The 20,228-nt window shown below is 42.0% G+C and overlaps 1 protein-coding gene across 1 annotated transcript in view; it reads left to right on the top strand.

Moving 5' to 3' along the window:
* The window catches only part of LOC147683689 (phospholipid scramblase 2-like), a 469,436-nt gene that overhangs the window by 182,649 nt on the left and 266,559 nt on the right, over positions 1-20,228 (top strand). The window contains exon 5 of the mRNA XM_086944891.1: positions 14,529-14,630. Within this exon, the coding sequence (XP_086801017.1) occupies positions 14,529-14,630 (102 nt within the window). The remainder of the gene's footprint in view (positions 1-14,528; positions 14,631-20,228) is intronic.

Genomic DNA, 20,228 nt, shown 5'->3' with positions numbered 1-20,228 from the left:
AACTTAAACGAGGGCGAGATCTATTGCATTTTCAATGCTTGTTTACTTTGGTTCCATCAAGAAGGCATTCAGATGTGTCACACATTTGCCATAAATTCTGAATGTTAGCACTCTAGTTGCACATTAGATCACTGTAGTAAAGCTACTGCTCACCAGGGACGTCTGCTGCTGGTATTCAAAGTGCATGTTTCAGTCTGCATGTCAGAATTTTTTTAATGAAATAGAAGAGGATTTGAGAAGTCACTCAAAATGATCCCTAATTTTTTTTTTCTGAAGCACTAATCATACTTTCTATGGCAAAATTAACCCCCTCATGTTGTTCCTTTTTAAATTGAGTGTTTTCAGACATACCACTTCATTCCAATCAAGATGGCTTCTGGTGTGCCCTACTTTTGTCATAAGTAAGACTGTTAGCGCTCTAGTTGTTCTTTAGAATACTCTGGGACATTCTGTCATTGGGCTATACTTGGGGTACATCTGGGTGATATTTGGGCTACATTTAGGCTCTTTTGTCTCTGGTGGCCATCTTGGGAGACTGTATGTCAGAATTTTTTAATGAAATTGAAGAGGGTTTGAGAAGTCACTCAAAATGTGCCCTAATTTTTCTTTCTGCAGCACTAATCATAATTCATATGGCAAAATATACCCCCTCATTTTGTTCCTTTTTAAATTAAATGTTTTAAGAGTTACCACTTTATTCCAATCAAGATGGCTTCAGGTGTGCCATACCTTTGTAATAAGTAGGACTGTTAGCGCTCTAGTTGTTCTTTAGAACACTCTAGGAGGCTGCAGTAGAACACAAAGGAATCAACTGACAGTCTCTGTCCTTGTTGGATGTACATGTTTTACTGAGAATGTCAGACTTCATTTTCACATGACTGAGAAAGATAATGTGAATTTACAGAAAATATGCTTTCAGTTTAGCTTATAGATCCCCTTCCAAACCACTGTGGGAAAATCATGAGATATTAGTTTTCTTTCAAACAATATTCATGATATCACAGCAGAAGGTTTTTTCACATGGTAAAATCACCTTAGAACCCACCACAATTCCTAAAACGAGTATGGTACCATCAACAAATGATTTATAATGTAACTAAAGTCCTAAAACCCTCTATTAACTACAATGCTTTTTAATGAGGTGCTATCATGTATATTGGTCCCAAGATGGCTGCCAACACTTCTTGGATGAAGTGCTGACAGCCAATCAGATCAGATGTGTGGTTAGGCTCCGCCCAGATATATATCTTTTTTTGAACCTAAATTACTCAAAATCCACTGGAGCACATATATTGAGACCTAGCAAAGGCACATCGGGCTAACAGTCCCTACAATTTTGCCAAGTTTCGTGCAAATCCATTCAGCCGTTCGAGCTAAAAGTGAGGCCAACCGCCCTATGGAAATGAACATGGGAAAAACGTGTTTTGGGACCCCCCTTTTTTCTCGGCCCCCCCTTGATGAAACCCCCCCAAATTGTCAGGGGCTGCTCAGAAACAAAATGTTCCATTTTCCTGAAAATTTCAGCCAATTCCGTCCACAAACGCCAAAGTTATTAGACATAGAATTTTCAAAAATCCCATAGAGGAAAAAATCCTAACTATATATACCTACTGGCGACCGCCAGTAGGTAATATATATATATATATATATATATATATATATATATATATATATATATATATATATATATATATATATATATATATATATATATATATATATATATATATATATATATATCCACGATCAAAAGACCAAGCTCTAGAGACCATTGGGAACCCCTCAAGATCTATAAATACTGCGGAGTGGTGTGATAGATGGGATGGAAGATAGCGGATAGCTTGTACGCATTCTACCAGCCTATGATAAACTAGAATAAAATCTATCCTTGACTGGTGATGTTATTTATGGTTTCGGTACGAAACCCCCCTGTGTCTTTCCGACACATCCCTCCAAACATCCACTAAGCCATATTGCTTCATAGCTCTAAGAAGAATCTCTCGGTTTTAGAGAGGACAAGGGGTTGGCTGTTAGGAGACTTGTCTAGAACCGGATCCAAAACTATATTGAAGTACCCCGCCAGGATTACTGCTTCTGGGAAGGACAAAAGATGTGAAAATATAGTTTTTAAGACAGAGGGATCGTCTATGTTAGGGCCATAGTAGCCTAGAATCAGAGTTTGTTCTCCAGCAACCATTACTGTTGCAATGATCCATCTGCCACTAGGGTCCACAATTTTCGATATTAATTTTACCTTGAGAGGTCTTTTAAAAAAGATCGTTACGCCTCTGGTGTTGATTGCGTAGTTGAAATGGAGAGATCAATCCATCTATTTTTCTTCCCCAATAATAGTATTTCAGCCTCTGTTAGATGTGTCTCCTGGAGAATGATAACCCCCGCATCAGAATCTTGTAAATATTGCATGATCTTATCTGCCCTAGGTCTGGTGCGGAGGCCATTCACTTTCCAAGAGATGATCTTTACACTATTCATTGAAGACCAACTGAACCACCCCCAACACAAACCCATGAGCCGGGTTCTCAACTCTCAGACATAGTCGTAAGACATCTTTGCTACCATTTGTAAATCTGGACCAAAAATTACCATTTTGTAAGCAGAACCTGAGGTTTTTCTTGTTACTCCCTCCAGCCCCCCCTCTCCCCTGTGCCCAACCCAACCCCCCCCACGGGAAACCCTTGCACTATTTATCCGGAACAAGTCCAGAAGATAGTGCTCCACCCCCACAACTCCCCCAAAAATTTAAGTGAGGACAACTACAAACAAAGAAGATTGTACATATTGTACTTATTTCTTACATTTTTTTCCCCCCATTTTCTCCCTTTTTTAAAACGTTTTTTTCCTATTTCTTCCCTTGTGTCGCTTTTTTTTCTCCCGCTATTCCTAATTCTACATTAAGTACCTCTTACCCCCTTTTTTTTCCATCCATTCCATTTTTATCGAATTCAAATGCCCACAAGTAAGGAGTATTATAATAGCAGAGAGACAGAAAGGAAAATGAAAGCCCAACTACATCCTAAAACGGCAATTACATTGGCCTCAGCCCAGAGAATCCCCAGCTCCTAGCTCCTCCCTTTGATCCTATGATGAGTAATAACTCATCCGCCTCTTGCACAGACCTGATATTAAACATTTTGTTGTTGTGCGTAATTCTCAGTGTGGCAGGAAACAAAAGTTGGGCAGAGGCACCTGCATCACTAAATGCCTCAAGACGCCTGCCAAGCTCCCACTGCTTGTCTAGGGTAGCCCTAGATAGGTCTGACCTAATTTGAAAATTGAACCCTTTCCCTGCCAAAGTTTTTTTGTTTTAGGGCTCGGTTTAGAATACTTTCTTTGAGAGTGTAGGTATGAAAGTTCACCAAGATTTTTTGAGGCTTTACTCTCAGAGTTTTTCCTAAAAGGATCTCTATGCACGCGTTGGATGTCCTTATACAGGTCTTCAGTAGACCCTTCCAAACTTAATGATTCCTTTAGAAGAGAAACCATATATTGTTTGATATCGGAACTCTCACTTCCCTCTGGGACATTCAAGATGCGGAGATTGCTTCGCCTAGAGTAATTCTCTAGCGTCTCCATCCTTTTGGCCATTAAAAGATCTTCTTTCCTTAACTTAGAGATATCACATTTGGCCTGATCAAGATGTAAAGATAATCCTGCGACCGTCTCTTCAAGCGCTGATGTTCTGCCGTATAAACCATCGATTTTATGGTCTAGAGATTCACAATAGTTCCTTATCTCTAATTGGTTCGCTTTGGAGGCTTCAAACACATTATTTATATCGGCTGACAAAGCCAAAAACATAGACTGCAATGAGGTGGTTATAGGGCCATCTGTTTCTTTCCGCTGGGATAGTTCTTGTGAGGAGTCTAAATTTTGTTGTGACTCTATTACCGTAACCTCCGATTGAGCACAAATGCCTTCTGGTAGTATAAGGTGCGGAGGTATGGGATCAGAAAAATCAGCTGCCTCCATGTTGTCCATTGCTTGAAGAGGCAGCCCTCTCGCTACATCTGTAAAGAGTCTCAGCACCGACTTCAACGATAGAAGAAGGTAAACCCCCTGCACTAGCCCCGTTTGCCCCAGCCCCATCCAACTCTTGACACCCTGAAGCATCAGACTGTGCCATATCCCCCTCCTCAGAGAGGTGCAAAATTTTTGGGATATCCTTAAAGTAGGCGCGCAAAGATGGGGTTATTTTGGAGCCAATGCCAACAATTGAGGTATGACCCCTTGTTGTTTGGATTTTGGAGCGCTTAGTTTTCATTTCTGCGCTCAGATATGAGGAGGTCTTCTTTGCTTTTATTGCCCCAATATCCGGGCTAGTAAATACGCTTGACTTTAATGGAAGAGGCTCAAAAAGTAAGCTGGGAAATGGTACTGGACTCGCGATTAAATCACTAGCGCTTTTACACTCTTTGCCCACTTTTTTTAATCTTTTACCTTTTTTTTTTTTTTTTTTTTAAGCTGGTACTGGTACAACTTTTAAGGGGTTTTTAACAGCCACCGCACCTTCCACTTTCTCGGAGCCGCCCTTACCCACTGGATTACCAACCGGCTCGCCTTGGCTTTCCTGCTGTTCCTCTAATAAAAGAGAGAGGGACCCAATACCAAAGGGATAGGGTACCAACAACAGACTTTGTCAAAATAGGATTTCCCTTTGTGCACATTAATATAAAGACATCAACTAATATAAACAAAATCAACATCAATTATACAAACATAAAGACTTGGAGCAATGCATTAAATAACAAATTTATGTTAAAACAAATGGGGTCAATATGCACATTTTATTAATACATTTAAAAATAATTAAAAATTATATAAAACTTGGGAACACAGAGAATATAAGAAGGAACAAATCAATTATATAAATTCATCCAATACATTTCCTAAAGCAAGCAAAGGGAAGGTACACTTAAGGTATATTCAGCCACAGTCCGATATTCTCGGGTATGACGATGTCTTTTTTAAAACCACCGCTAGATCAACCCTGTTCGTTTGTTGATAGCGTTCTAACGGATGGAGTGTAGTTGGCTCTTTTCAAGTAATTAAAAGAGTAAAGCTTAAAAGCCGTGATTTCTGATTAAAAGGGGCACGCGGTATTCCGCCGAACTCACTGATATTTGTTAAGAGTCCACACAGATATTCAGATACTTGAAATGCAAGATTATTCTGTATTAATGAACCAGAGGCCGGAGAGCTAGATCCAGTCTCTTCAGTCTTTACACTTTACAGCCTCTTAGGTTAAAAAGCGCCTAGAGTCCCGTGTGCCGTTCCGGACGTATAATTTTTAATTATTTTTAAATGTATTAATAAAATGTGCATATTGAACCCATTTGTTTTAACATAAATTTGTTATTTAATGCATTGCTTCAAGTCTTTATGTTTGTATAATTGATGTTGATTTTGTCTATATTAGTTGATGTCTTTATATTAATGTGCCCAAAGGGAAATCCTATTTTGAAGTATTTCCTGCTGTTCCTCCGATCTCCACTGCGAGTCAACACCAATCTCTGCTGCTTTCCCCAAGTTGATTTTTCCAACACAGCTGCCCGCCCCGCGAGAAGCGTGCAGAAGGGTCCGGAGCCGCCGCCCCCTCAACTCCAGGGCGGCCTGGACCAACTCAGCAGACCTAACCGAAGGTGAGCCTGCAGCGTCTCCCGCAGTCCACAGCCACGCTTCAACTGACCCCCACGAGCCAAAAGGGAGGAGGGGAAAACACTCCTCCACATACATAAAAGGTGCAGGCTGCCAAGACACTGAATCGCCGAGATGCCAAGCTGTTGAAAACGCTAAGACATCCACAAGGGCCAGTAAGCCCCTGCCTCGGAAGAACCAAACGCTACACTAGACCGGACCGCGAGAAAAACAATTACCGGGCTGTCTTCCCCACTTTTTTCCGCTCAAATCGAGATTAGGATGTGCTAATTTCAAGTCCTCAAACACAACATTCCTATTAAAGTTGGGAGCGCAGAGCCGGAGCACCACGGCAGCTCAGCTTGCTGCCGCTATGTTTCCCCAGCGAAAGATCGGCAACTGTATGAACTGACCTATGACTTGATAGGAGCCATAGATATGGCGACAATACATTCTCTTCCATTGGCAGTTCTGATGCTGGATGCTACCAAAGCCTTCAACAGGGTGACTCGGTCATACCTGTCGGGGGTCTTGGCTAAGTTCAATATTGGAGACGGCTTTAGCCGAGCCATTAGTCTACTTTACTCAAATCCATCAGCCAGGGTGTTAGTGAATGGTGAACTAGCTGACCCCTTCCCCATCACAAGGGGAACATGCCAGGGCTGCCCTCTTTCCCCCCTTTTGTTTGACCTCTATATAGAGTCCTTTGCCCAGTTGTGGGGTGAGGAATCTGTTAAACCATTTGTTTTTGAGGGGTGGGAAAGGAAAATAGCACTCTATGCTGACGATATTTTGATATTCTCCACCGATATACGCTCAGCTTTTCCAGCAGTCATTAAACTGGCCTTAGAGTTCGTGGAAATATCTGGTTACGAAGTTAATGCCTCAAAGACCGAGGTAATGGTCTGGAATGATGGAAATTGTGAGATGGGGTGTCAACTCTCATCTTGAGGAAAATGAAATTTTACATGGCCAGTATGTCCCCTGCTAGTACCCCACGCTTAGTGTATGTGCATGTCACCCATGCATTTTCCCTCTCATGCCTGCAATAATAATGCCTCTGCATTTCCGTCCCACATTAGAATGTCAGTTACCAAGTCCCCTATGTAAGAAACGTTAATTCTGCACTAAGGCCCATGTTGCCAATGTATTTGCATTATGCACGTTTAACATCGAGATGAACCCGTTTTGTGTCTCAGCCTGAGCCAGGACCCGAATTGAATTTCATGACTCCAGACACTCTGAAAGCTGCAGCTCAGCTACGTATCCCTGACCTCTTGCATACTTCTGGCTCAGCCGAGAGGGGCCCAGGCCAGCCCGGGGTGCCAAGACAGTATTTTGCACACAGTTATCTGCTTGCTCCACAAACACATTCCTGCCTAGTGAAGAAGGTAAACAGAACCCGTCTGCAGAGATAGGGCCTAGCCTTTCTGTCTCTGTTTAAGTGATTTACAGAGCTCGCATCCATAAAAGGCCCGTGGCCCCCACGCAATGCACGAAGAAATATATGCCTACACTGGCTCTTGGTGATGAGCAACCTTTGCTTGAGCGACCTTTACTTCAGACAATACTTCCTCCAAACCTAAGATATCAGATAATACCAGACGTGCAGGTCGTCCTGACACTTAAAGCTTCTCTACTAGATCGAAAGTCAGCTCCCCCCAGTTACACGTTAATTGCACGTCATGAACAAGTGGCGCACACAAGTAGGGCAAAGGTTCCAGCTGACCATGCAGACCCCCTCCATGTATCCACCCACCTATGACTCGCCTATGACTCCTCAAGTGAACGCCCACATGTACGCCCATTACACGCCTTCTACACGCCCACATGCTCTTATCTCTCTCTTTCTCTTGCTCTGCCTGGAGCGCTCCTCCTTCTCAATGCAATGCAATGTATATTCAATGTATAAATATTGTACTCTGTGAATAAAGTTCAGAAGACCCTTCCTGAACCTTAGTGGTGATGGAACCCGATTCTCCTTTAACTCGAGTTACTGAAATAAAGCCCTTTTGAATCGGACACCACGGACTCTGCCTCTCATTAAATGAATGACCCTTTGTTTAAATATAGAAATTCTGACAGGGTAATATTTTATTTACCACAATCTAGTCGGAGATATTTGGGCCTAAACATTATTAAAGATATTAACAAACCAGCTACAATCCATTTTTCAGCCGTTGCTAGGGAATGCCGTTTACATATGCAGTCTTGGACGTCTCTTTCACTATTTGCTGGGTTGGGTTAATTTGGTTAAAATGACTATTTTGCAGAAGGTATCTTTTCTTTTTAATACCATTCCTCTTTTTTTGATTCTGTAGGTATTTCTAAGTTACAGGGAGATATAACGTCTTTCATTTTGGCAAAACATGTCCCAAGAATTGCATGGAAAAAGCTTAGGCGCAGGAGGGAAAATGGGGGGGGGGGGTTGGCTGCCCCTGATTTGCAAACATATGCGTGGGCGTTCCAACTGAGCCATGCTCGAATGTTATTAAAGATGCCGACAGGTCGGCTATATGTTTTCAGCCATGCTTAGGGGGGAAGCAGCAGCACAGTCAGGTTTTCTATTTAAGTTCAGAGACCCAAAGTTCATTAAAAAAATCTAATTGAAGGTTCTACAGGGGATGGCAAGAGTATGGTGCAAGGTGAGGAATCTGACAAAACTAGGATATTTCTCTAGTAGAACCCTATTATGGGGTTCCCCGGGGAACCCTGGCTGGCTGGAAGATAGTTTAGCTGCACCCTTGCGAGATGGTGGGCTTGAGACATGGGGAGACATCTTAGTGGAGCGCAATTTATTACCTTGGGAAACCCTAAAAGATAAAACCGGATCTAATCTCCCTAAATTTAAATACATCCAGATTGCCAGTTGAGCACAGTCCCATTCTTTGCAGGCTTTAGGTCGAAGGGGAGCTTCAGTTGGGGGTGGCAACCAACTGGAAACTTTACTTTTGGACAAACCACCAGGCAAAAAAGAAATATTGCTGTGGTACAATCTGATACTAGAGGAGTCTGAAGGGGAATTCCAACTTCCCGAGCTGTTATGGGGCTCCTCTTTAGCCTTTGGCAATATGGTTGATTTATGGTCCTTCTCATTCAGGGTCTTATGGGATATTGTGAAACCCGCGTGGTTGTGCAGGAATCATCTGTACACGCTTCACTGATCATACTATTCTCCAAACAGGTTGGCAACATTTGTTCAAGGTTCCTCTGTGGCATGTGCTAGATGCAGCTTAGTAAATGCCAATGATGCCCATATGTTCTTTGAATGCCCCTCTATCAGTGCTTTCTGGGACGCCATTAGTAAAGTACTTACATCATCTCTGGGCCAGCAAATCTCGAACGATCTTCCTCTAGCAATTATGCCAGTAATGGATGAAGTGCGGAGTCCTGCGAAAAATCTATTCTTTTATTCAATTTTATTGGCTAGGAGAGAAATCTGCAAAAAGTGGAAAGATCACCATCCACCTACATAAGTGGAAAGATCACCATCCACCTACATTCTCAGATTGGAGAGCTTCAGTTCTACAAGTATCCAAACTTGACTTGGTCAGAACCGGGAACCGGAATGAAAGGGCTTTTTGGCATATGCTTAAATGGAATTAACTAACCAGAATTTTTTTTCCCAGGTCCAATGATTAAGCTGCTGTGGTTTTCACTCTCAGTACGTGCTTAACTCAGGGTCGGCTCCCTAGCTACGATGGCAGCACTTTCCACGTTTTTATTGGATTCAATGTATGGGTCCTGAATGGCTCTTGTATGCTGAAGGGTGTTCTTACAGGAAGATCGCGTAAGCTCTTCCAGTAGTATACTGAGGCAGTATCTGAGTCCATTGGTACCGGTCATCTTTGAAACCATGGTGGAAAATGAGGACAAAAAAAAGATAGCCACAGTGCCAACACGTGTTTCATCTTACGGAATTAACCCAAGACTTCATCAGGGCACAATCAACAATATCTGTAGAAAAAAGCATAGCTGGAATCCCCTTTCACAGTCAAAGGTACCATCCATATTCTCATATGAACCCATCAACTACAAAGTATTTATGTTCCGCAAATCAACTCCTTCAATAGGGAATCATCATCAGACACTTGAATTATGTCCTGAGAAATTCATGTAAAAATTTGTTGGGGAGTGTTCTGCTGCAGATCCTGGCGCAACACGCCAACACTGAGTACCTTTGACTGTGAAAGAGGATTCCATCTATACTTTTTCGATGGATATTGTTGATTGTTCCCTGATGATTTCTTGGGTTAATTCCATAAGACGAAACATGTGTTGGCGCTGTGGCTATCTGTTTCTTGAGATGAAGATCTGAAGCATATTTTTACAAGACTTGGAATAAAGCATCAAAGAAGAACAGTGGAAAAGACTACCGTGTGGACAAACTTTTTGCATTACTATGAGGTTGGCTAAGGACATTGATTTTTCTCATCCCCAGGAACCTGTGTGGGGATATAAATGCAGTTTTCCAAAATGGCTTAATTTAAGTTTAATAAGGCGGAAGCCGAAACACTTTCAGAGACCATTGTTGTAGTGTGCTCACTCGAGCAATAAAATGTTTGTGAAAAGCATTTGACTACCCTATTTGTTATTCTTCGGAAGGATATGTAGATCAATTCAACAAGCTTTATTCGAATTCAGTGAAAAAATTCATAAAAGCATACAGGGTAAAAACACAATAAAAACAGACATCAATTATATTCATTACAAGGTCACTATCTGTGCAAAGTTAACAACAAGTCATTAAGCTAATAAAATAATTTTTACAATTCATCATATATATAAACTCTAGCAGCTTTACATGGCGTGGTCGAAGCAATTTCAATTAAATCAATTGCATTAAAAAATAGGATATATTTACATATTATGGTGACATTTTATTAAAAATTAGGCAGATATCTTTCAGGGGGTATGAGGGAGAAAAATACATAAGCTGTTCCTTTGGTAAGGGCCATCCATGAACTTAGTGTGAGTCATAATCAATTTCAATTATTTACGGGGGCCCTTCTGTAAACAGGTTTAACAAGCCAGGGAACCAGGTCTATGCCTTAGAATAAAGGAAATCGGTTATGGGTGGGTAGTATATACTTGCTAGCTCCAGGACCACTACTACCCATCCCAAAGTTATTTTGTTTGTACGATCTTGCATGGGTCATATATGTAGTCCTTGGGTAAAAGTCATGCAGTTCCCATGTTCCGATTGAGCCATCACCCATTTGTGGCTGCCAACTTCGGAGATGTTGGATGACTCGGGGGTCCCTAAAGTTGACCAAAACCAGGTCTCCCGGTATGTCCTTGGGGATAGATCCCAACCACCCTACCCTTCTAACATTTAAGATCGTGCCATCGATATTGGGTGGTAAGGGTCTATTCTTTGTCAACCAGAAAGACACCTTGTTAGCCAGGTCTACTGGTCTTTCAGTTTTGTTATTAATGAGCTCGGGGACGCCCGAGAGGATGGACACAAAGGGTGCTGCCTCCGGTGGTAAATCTATATGTTTGGCCCTTCTTTGCGTATTACCATAGTTTTGGAAATTCCCTTTTTCCGGCATGAGTGGTTTAATATGCCCTTCTATATATGCTGGGTTCTGAGTTATAGAGGGGTTTGATGTAACTGATGTTTTAGATATATTGGGTGCAAATGTGAGAGTTTGTATGTTATTTCTTTGTACAGGGAGGATGGGAATATCAGTAGTCACTAGGGTCTCAACTTGACTCTTGCCTTCAATTCTTTTTATGGTTGTTAGGCTTTCCCTAGTGGTTTCCTCTATGGAGCGGAGCTTTTCCCCTATATCCTCAATTCTTTTTACCAGTGGGGAAATTAAAGACCTAACCAGGAGTTCAATCTGGGCCAATAGTTCAGGTGGTATGGTGTTTGCAGTCAGCTCCGTATTTGAACGTGGCTCAGGTGATTTTAGGGTGTTAGTGCCTGAAAGGGGGCTTTGATGCAATCTTTGTGTTTTGGTTAAACTTCCCCTCTGTTTAGTCCCTTTGCGCTTTCTGTTTGGGTAGGGTACCTGAACATTTACTGGCTGTTGTGTAGTGTCTGTGGGTGTTAATATAGGAGTACCAGGATGGCTTGAATTTAATTGAAATGTGGTAACAGACTGGGGGCTGGTATTTCGCAATGCACCTACAGGAGCATTTGTTAGGTCATTCCCATTTTCAACGTTGATATACGCAGTCTTACAGAGTAGATTTAGTTCATCCAGTAAAGAAAGATTTTGTATTTGGTCTGGTGGCTTCATAGCTGAGTGGTTGCTGGATGAGGATTCTATACAGAGACTCTTTTCTACTCTTCCAATAACTGACTCAATAGCCGATGTGGTCCTAGTTAAATAATTGTTCAATGTCCCTTTCCGTTGCCCCCCCTGGTGGATGTTATTCGTGCGAAGCCCATTATCTGTCATAATATGGATAGCTTTATGGAGATAAATATGGCAGAGGGGTAAGAAAAGGCGCACCTATACCAATGTTCTGACAACAAGGAGGTAAAAGGGTAATCCTGTAGGGGATACCGTAGAAAGTTTAGAAAGTTTAATGACAGTCACTGTAATGAATTTCTTAGTACAATGTTACCTCTTTTACGTTGAACAAAAGGCGAAAATCAAAGGGGGGTAGCCCGTCCCGTCCTCCTCAGTCCTCCTGGGGATTGTGGTCCCCCCGCTCGGCGGCTGCGTGGAGTTCCGGTCGCGGCGGCGGGTGGGACCTGCAGCCAATGGTGATTGTAGCCCCGGTGAGTTCTGTGTCCCAAAGGGTCGCCCGCTCCCCAGATGGGGTTCTCTCCTTTTGTGCGCCTTCCGGGCGCGTCAGTGGGCGGGTAGGGGCGGTGCAGCAGGCAAAGGTTCCTGGGGATTGTGGTCCCCCCGCTCGGCGGCCGCGTGGAGTTCCGGTCGCGGCGGCGGGGGGGACCTGCTGCCAATGGTGATTGTAGCCCCGGTGAGTTCTGTGTCCCAAAGGGTAGATCTATATATATTGTTTCATACCAAGTCAATGCTGGACACTCTGGGCTTTTGCAGACTTATTTAATATTTTATTCATATCCGCTTGCAACCCAAAGCTGACAAACGTGTTTCGGGCTCCTGGCCTTTCTCAATGTCATTGACAAAGGCTAGGAGGCCGAAACACATTCTGGATTAAAAAGTAGAGAAAATACTTCTCATGACGATTCAGCTTCATTTCACTGTATAAATGTAATATTGTTACATGTTTTCGACTAGATTTGATACAGTGAATTGATCTGGAGATACTGTTTACGTGTGCACAGGCTTGTTGTTAACAAGGAAATATGCTAGTGAAGGAATATGTTCCTCCTATCTTGAAGCAGTTTACACTTATAACTACACTATATGATGGTACACATTTATTATGATGTTTGCTTTTAAGCTGTTAATTTTAGAGGCTCTAGAAAAGATGTCTCTCTGGTGTGAACCCATCTTTGTCAGTCTAATGAAATGAATCAATCCAACAATATTAGAAATAATTTCCTCATCTTTATTGTAAAGCCAGCAGGCATGCTTTCTCCTGGGATTTGAAGCCAGGAAGTTCAGCAGATATTCATGAATTGGTAAACCTTTTGAGAGGCCCATTATCTTCGGCAAAAGCCCAGTTTTAATAGACAATACAAGGACTTTTCTTCAAGTCCTCATGTCTTCTTCCTCCTATCAAACTAATTGGCAGTTTTCCAACTATACTCTTTTCGCAACAATGATTACTTACACAGTAGTTACTGTACTCCTTACGGACACCACTGGCCAACATTGTTAGATCCCACGTCTCAACATATTTTCCTACGCAGACTACACCAAACTCATCCTCTCAATGACCAACCACCCCACCGCCAATAGAACCAACTTATAAAAATGCATGGTAAACTTTGCCGACTGGATGAAGAACCACTGCCTGCAGCTGAACACAGACACAATGGAAGTACTGATCTTTGGCAACAGCAGCAACACATGGAACAACTCCTAGTGGCCATCAGACCTAGGAGCTGCACCTCCAATTGTGCCAGAAACCTCAGTTATCATGGACAACAAGCTTACCATGAAATTGCAGATCAATTAGTCTCCTCTGCCCGCTTCCTCACTCTGCGCATGCTATTTAAGATCTTTAAGTGGCTAGTCCTACACTGGAGACACACAGTGACACAAGCTGTCATCACCAGCCGACTGGACTGTGGCAATGCTCTAAACGTAAGAATGGCCGCACACTTTCTACAGGGACTTCAGACCATTCAGATCGCTGCAGCCAGACTCTTACTCAGCCTTCCCTTATGAACCCACATCACACCCCACTTCTGGAAACTCTACTGGCTCCCCATAGAGAAGAGATGAAAATTCAAGCTGCTGACCTACATTAACCACCGCCTGAACTTCCACCTACCATCAAGAAGACTGAGCTCCACCTCCCTCTCACTTGCCCATACCCCCTGCAACTTCCGAAGCAGAAGTTCCTGCTTGCACATTGCAGCAAAAAACTGGAACAGCCTCCCTGCACACCTCCCGACCATCACCTCACTTCTGGAATTTCGAATGACCCCCAAGACCTTGCTGTTCCAATACGCATCCAGGTCCTTCAAGCACCTGGATACCCTATCTGGTGAGTAGCTGCGCTTTATACATCCTGATCAATTGACCAGTCCAATAACTCTAAGATTATTATCACATAGTTGTCCACATTCAGAAAGGATACATGTTAGAAGTGAGGCTTTGTCATAATGGATAGGTGCTCATTATGTCTCAGAATGTAACCTGTTTTGCACATTTTTATAGGGAATAACACTATAGCGTTTGCGCACAATTATGAAGGGATATGTTCATGAAATATATTTTAAATAATTAATAAAAAAAATGTTTCCTCTTCTGTAGATAAAGCATCTGGTGTTGCCAATTATGGGCCCGGAGGACCATATTATCCAGGTGGCCAAGTTCCCCAAGGATATCAACCATGCCCTCCTGGAACATATCAAGGTATAAAAGATGATCTAGGAGATGCCATGAAAGTTTTCTTCTGGAGTGTTTATTTACATTTGCTAAGCTGGCAATGACAGTGATGCTATGTCTATTTCATATTAAATGTCTTTTTTGCATTTCTTTAAATCTTTATCATTAATCTTCATGACATTTAGTACAAACTTCCACTATTTAATTGATTTTGTTGATTCTTCCGGTGACGCAAAGTTAATGATGTGTTGTCAAAGATGTTTTAATTCCCCATATTCATTAATAGAGCAATACCTGCTTATCTTTGCAGACTACACTAAACATTAGATAATGAAAAACCGTGTCCAGCATTAGATGTTTTGTGATTATGTGCGGCTCTGTTCCGTGATGTTTGAGTACTTTAAAATGCAAAATGTCCTAATTCCTGGAGCATAGGGTATCAATGAAGATATAGCTCTTTTTAAACCAGCTCATGAAATCCATTTCTGAAGACCAAATCAATCTCCTTCTTTGACCTTCTTTGAGGCCCATGGTCTAGAAATGTGAATGCTTCCCTTTGTGTGGTTAAGGAAGATAATTTCCCTTGTAATTTATCTCTGTGAGGTTTGCCAACCACAGAATATGGTTCATGAAATTAATCAAGAGGCAATTTGTAGAGAATGCGAGAAGACCTCCAGCCTTACGGGAATAGCAGTTTAACCTAGAAGGATAGAAAATTATTCACTTCTCTGGGAAAATTGTTGGACTAAGACTCAGGATCCAGTAGCTTTGTGTTTGTGAAACATGTGATCACATTTGGACCGTGAAAACACATTAACAAGCGGTTTTAACCCATATGCATGGCTCGCAATTTAGAAAAGTTATTTAAATAAAAATAAATGCAACACGCAGGATCCCAAAAGAAACTCCCACGAGTAGGAATGACATGTTACAATTTATACCTTTGCACGACTCAGGAAAAACATAATATTGAGAGACTTTATGTAAATGTGTACATGTATTTTTATAGCGCAAATCACCGACCCTGTATCTAAGCGCTTGCTTAGGGAACCCGTCCTGGTATTCCCCTGTGAGAACCCCGGCAGGGTATCCGCAAGGTGAAAGCCAGGCATCCCACCGCGAGGGGCCGTTGTGGAGATTAAGCAAGCTATTGCCCAGAGTCGCAGAGTGTGAACCCGTGAATCGAGTAGGGACCGGAGCGAGAATTGTCAAGTCCGTGGACATTTTAGGACTCAAGACCCCGCCGAGCCGGGAATTGAACCCTGGTCCCGGGCTGACCTCTGCTTCCAGGTCTGCCTCCTCTAACCAGTGAGCCACACTTCTCCACTATATTTTTATGGGTATGTTATATGAAAACATCAGAACGTTATTGGTTAAAATTAGGTATTCATTTCTGAAAGTATGTCTGAAGGAGTGAGGTTTTGGAAATTGCTGCCTGCAAGGTGCAGCTAAAAGTGAGCTGTGGTGCAATTGTATGTTCAACGTTTATTCTCATACAACAAAGGGGATATTAATAAAACAAAACAAGTACCGAAAAGTAATTACAACCCAATAGAGCTATACTTGCAAATAGCCCTAATACCAATTACCAATCATCAGTCAGTTGGCAGTGTAGAAGGTTCAATCGTTTATTAAGAAACAAACAACTCTCGCGACCTAACCCCTCGAGAGACTGCTGGCACATTATCAACAGATCACATATATACTGTTACATTTCGAAACTGTTACCTAAGAAGGAAAAAGTTGGTACAGGTTGGTGCAGAGGAAAGACCATATATGGGACACAAAGCATCCTTATTTTAGCTCGGCTCGTTATAGCAAGGTCGAGAGGGTGACTCCCTTCTGCCAGCTCCAGGAGAGTCTGCACAGTGCCTCCTGGAATGTGCTTATCCAGCCTACCCCCACCTACAACCTTTACAGGCCTAACGTGCAGAAGCAGCAGCTCGTTACATTTGTCAGGCTATTTCCCATGAGAACGGCTCTTACTGTAGTGTAGTTCCTATTTTCCCTATAGGCCCTGCGCATTGGAATAACAAACAATAGTATAGATGTAGAAGTGCGGTCTTCCAGGTCTCTACTGACTATGCTAAACTTAATTGGGTTTGTTACCAACTAGCTCAGAGGTCACTGGAAACTTTCTTGACTGAATAGGGAGTGATCAGCTCCCCTGGCTCAGACAAGAAGGGATTCAGTTTTCCAATAATCGCATAAACATGACAACTTTGCTCCTTAGAATAAGAGTCGATCTCTAGAGTTGTGTGAAACAATTGACAGCTGTTTCACTCAGTCAGTTGTGCAGATTACTTTCACCAGGATGCAGAAAATAGAGAGACAGGCGTTTTCAATAAAAGGTATTATTTATTGAACAGTCTTTCTTCTCATGCAAGAGAAATGAATTGCCACAATTGCAAGACTCGTTATTATAAAAAGTGCATACAGTAAAATGAGGATTGCGAAATAATACTGTAAAAGCATTGATATGGTTTCTTAGCCATACAATGGTTAAAATGAATAAAATATATACATTCATATATACATTTAGCTAATGTACTCAACTGGTGCTTCTAACTATGCCTACCCCAGTGTACCTGACCTAAGCCGGATACTTGGAAGGGAGTAAGTAGCAGTTTAAGTTAAGTTGGTTTTGCCAAGGTTTGCTTCAAGAATTCTCTCTAAGGGTTTAGTCAACACCATACCTCTGGAATAGAATGTTGGAGGTCTTGTATCTCCTTTCAGGGCTCGATATCCCAGTTACTTGCAAGAGTAGGCTGGAAACGCCGGAGCTGGATTTTCTCGGCAGGAGAAAAGACAGCGTCTTTCTCAGCGCGTCAAGGTGGAGGAGGGGCAGCGTCCGTGGGCTGCTTGCATCTGCTGGGCTCTGCAAGGGACAGCTGTTCTGCTCCTGTATTCACCACACCATTATCGTAGTCGCACTTGCTTAAGGCAATGTTGGTAATATTTATACCTGACAGGTGCCTTGTTTGACGTACGTTTTTGGACATAAGACGTCAATAAAGATGTCACTAGGAAGTGATCGTCCTTTCAGTGCTCATTAGAGTTCTATTACTAATCAAAACATAGCTAGCGGGGTTTTCCCAAATTGCTGAGTTTTATCTTGTTGAAGAACTCAGAGTGTAATCTAGGAATCTATGATAGTGGCTTCTGCTGTGTCATCTACTGTAATGAGCTGCAGAGGCGAGTTTCCGAAATATGGCTGAAATATGGCTCTGATCGTTTATGCCATTATAGGGGCATGAATGGATTATAGCCGTATAGGGGCATACGGTCACAGTATTGATCGGGGTCCTAGATTAGAACACGACACCCACTCCACGAATTTGTCCATCAAATTACTAAAACTAAAGCAATAAGATGCATGTGTAACATTACCCACCCCAAAATACATATTTGCATTTGAAATGGTGTATTCGAAATACATGGAAATATGGGTACTGTACGTCTTTAAGCATAGAAATCATTCAAAATTATAGCATATGTAATCAGTGAACGATTTTGCGAAAAAATTACACATGAAATATCTCTGTATACAGAAAAGAAGTGCGAGATAATTTCATCACATAGAAATGCATTTGCTGTAAAATGTGCTAGAGGCTGAGGTAAAGGTATTATGTCTCTAGATTTACCTAGAAATAGAAGTTCTGTTCTTTATGAATAGTTCTACTTTAAGCAAAGGTTTTCGTGCCAGAAAAAAGGTAAATATTTTGAAACAATGTTCAAACCAAAAAAAAAATTGTTCATGGTGAACGGGGGAATAGACTTTCAACGCTTTTCAATAGTTTTTGTTGATCAAAACTGAAGGCCAAATTCAGAGTTCATGGGAACGCTGTGTCGGAATGCTTTTCAAAAATTATTGTTTCTGTTCAGGGGAGAACATCATATCAGACAGGCTCTCAAAGAATTGGTCTACAAAATCAGGTGACAGTTCGACCAAGTTTGATAATGCTGTAACTTGGCAGGTGTGAGAATGATTGCTATCATCGGTGTCTGGATCAGCAATGCTCACAGAAGGTCGTACCTGGATGATGTTGCTTTTATTTCTCTCTCCACTGTCACCACCTAGTCGTAGCACAGGAGTCTCAACGAATGCCATTAGGATTGGTAGCCGCTGGGGACAACACAATGCGTGAGCCGTTACAGGACTTAGCAAAGTATCTATCCATTGGTACTGCTGATGGAAGTGCAAGACAGGTGTCCAACACGCATTCATCTCCGCATAGCATACATCGAAGCACAGGTAAGATGCAGGTCTGCCATATAGGTCTGAATGAAAGAAACCAGGTCATGTTCAGATCTCTCAGCCTGGCCAATCCAAGGACTCTAGTTATGCGGTCCCGGTAGCGTATTGCTAGGATCGTTTCTTCCATCCCTGCTGGAGTCATGTCTGTGTTTTGGCTTGCCATATCGGAGCAGGAGGGTCAAAAATAAAATGCCTGCTACGAGTCCCAAAATCAGGGGTATGCCGCCAAAGACTGAATGGACAAAATTGGGAATGATTCCCAGAATTGCTTTGAATTGTGTTAACAGTCCCGAAAAAATGGTCTTAAATACGCCTGGGATGCCTATGGCATTTGACATATTTAGAATTTGGCTAAGCATTTCTGTGAAATGCACGGGGCAATTTGTTGATAAAAGGTCATGAATCTCTGATGCTGTCCTTGCAACTTGGAGATCATACGTCTCTTTTGATGACGTGATGGGCACTGTTGTCTGCAAAAGCACAGACTTCATTCTGCTTAAAGTATCAATTCGTATAGAAGAGACATTCAAACGAGACCATATGGGAGTCTCGGAGTCTCCAGGGCCGTTTGGAAACAATGCTTGCATACAGCATTTGACCATGGAAGTTACTTGTACGAAATATGCTTTCCCTGGCAAAAGGCCACAACAGCTGTGATCCGTTATTAGAATGTAACTCCCGTTAGAGAGCTGCTTAAAGAAAGGCTCTATCTGTGTTGCAGGTGTGACATGTTGGTGGCATGAAAGGTTGTTTGAATTTCCTTCACAGGCCCCGTGTAAATACCCTGGCACAAAAGTATACCGCTTAGTGAATGTTTGCAGGTATCACCACTAAGAAATACATTTTTGTTGCTGTCACTATAGCATGTGTGTGTGTGGTAATTTCCATGCTGACTTAATGTACCCTTTACCCAAACGTTCATACTGGCAGGTTGGTATGTATTCAAGGCAATTTTTAAATCGGAAAGTTGTTATCGGAATTGTGATAATCCTGTGTATTATCCATTCAATGACAGGACTTTCTGACATTGTCAATGGCAATCTCAAGTTTTTCGATGCTCAGGATTGTATAGTCTGCTCCTTTCTGTGCCAAGCTGATTTGTTTATCAGTAAGGTTAAAGATGGAAAACAATGACGTTGTGTTGATTAAACGCCATGGCACATAGCCTGAACGAAGATTTTGCAGCGTCCTGCCTAACTGTACAATAGAACGCAATTGCGACTGGCCATGCTGTAACATTAGCAAGTCTTTGTCTATTATATCTATGGCAGATGATACAATACTGTCCAGTGAATATATTCTGGAGGACAGAGTCATTAACCCATTGTCCACAACAGAAAGTGATTTTTCCAAATTAATACGATCAA

The sequence above is a fragment of the Lissotriton vulgaris genome, chromosome 11 (assembly GCF_964263255.1).
Source record: "Lissotriton vulgaris chromosome 11, aLisVul1.2, whole genome shotgun sequence".
NCBI classification, from domain to species: Eukaryota; Metazoa; Chordata; class Amphibia; order Caudata; family Salamandridae; genus Lissotriton; species Lissotriton vulgaris.
The sequence above is the reverse complement of the archived record's forward strand: the minus strand, read 5'-3'. Positions and strand labels throughout refer to the sequence as shown.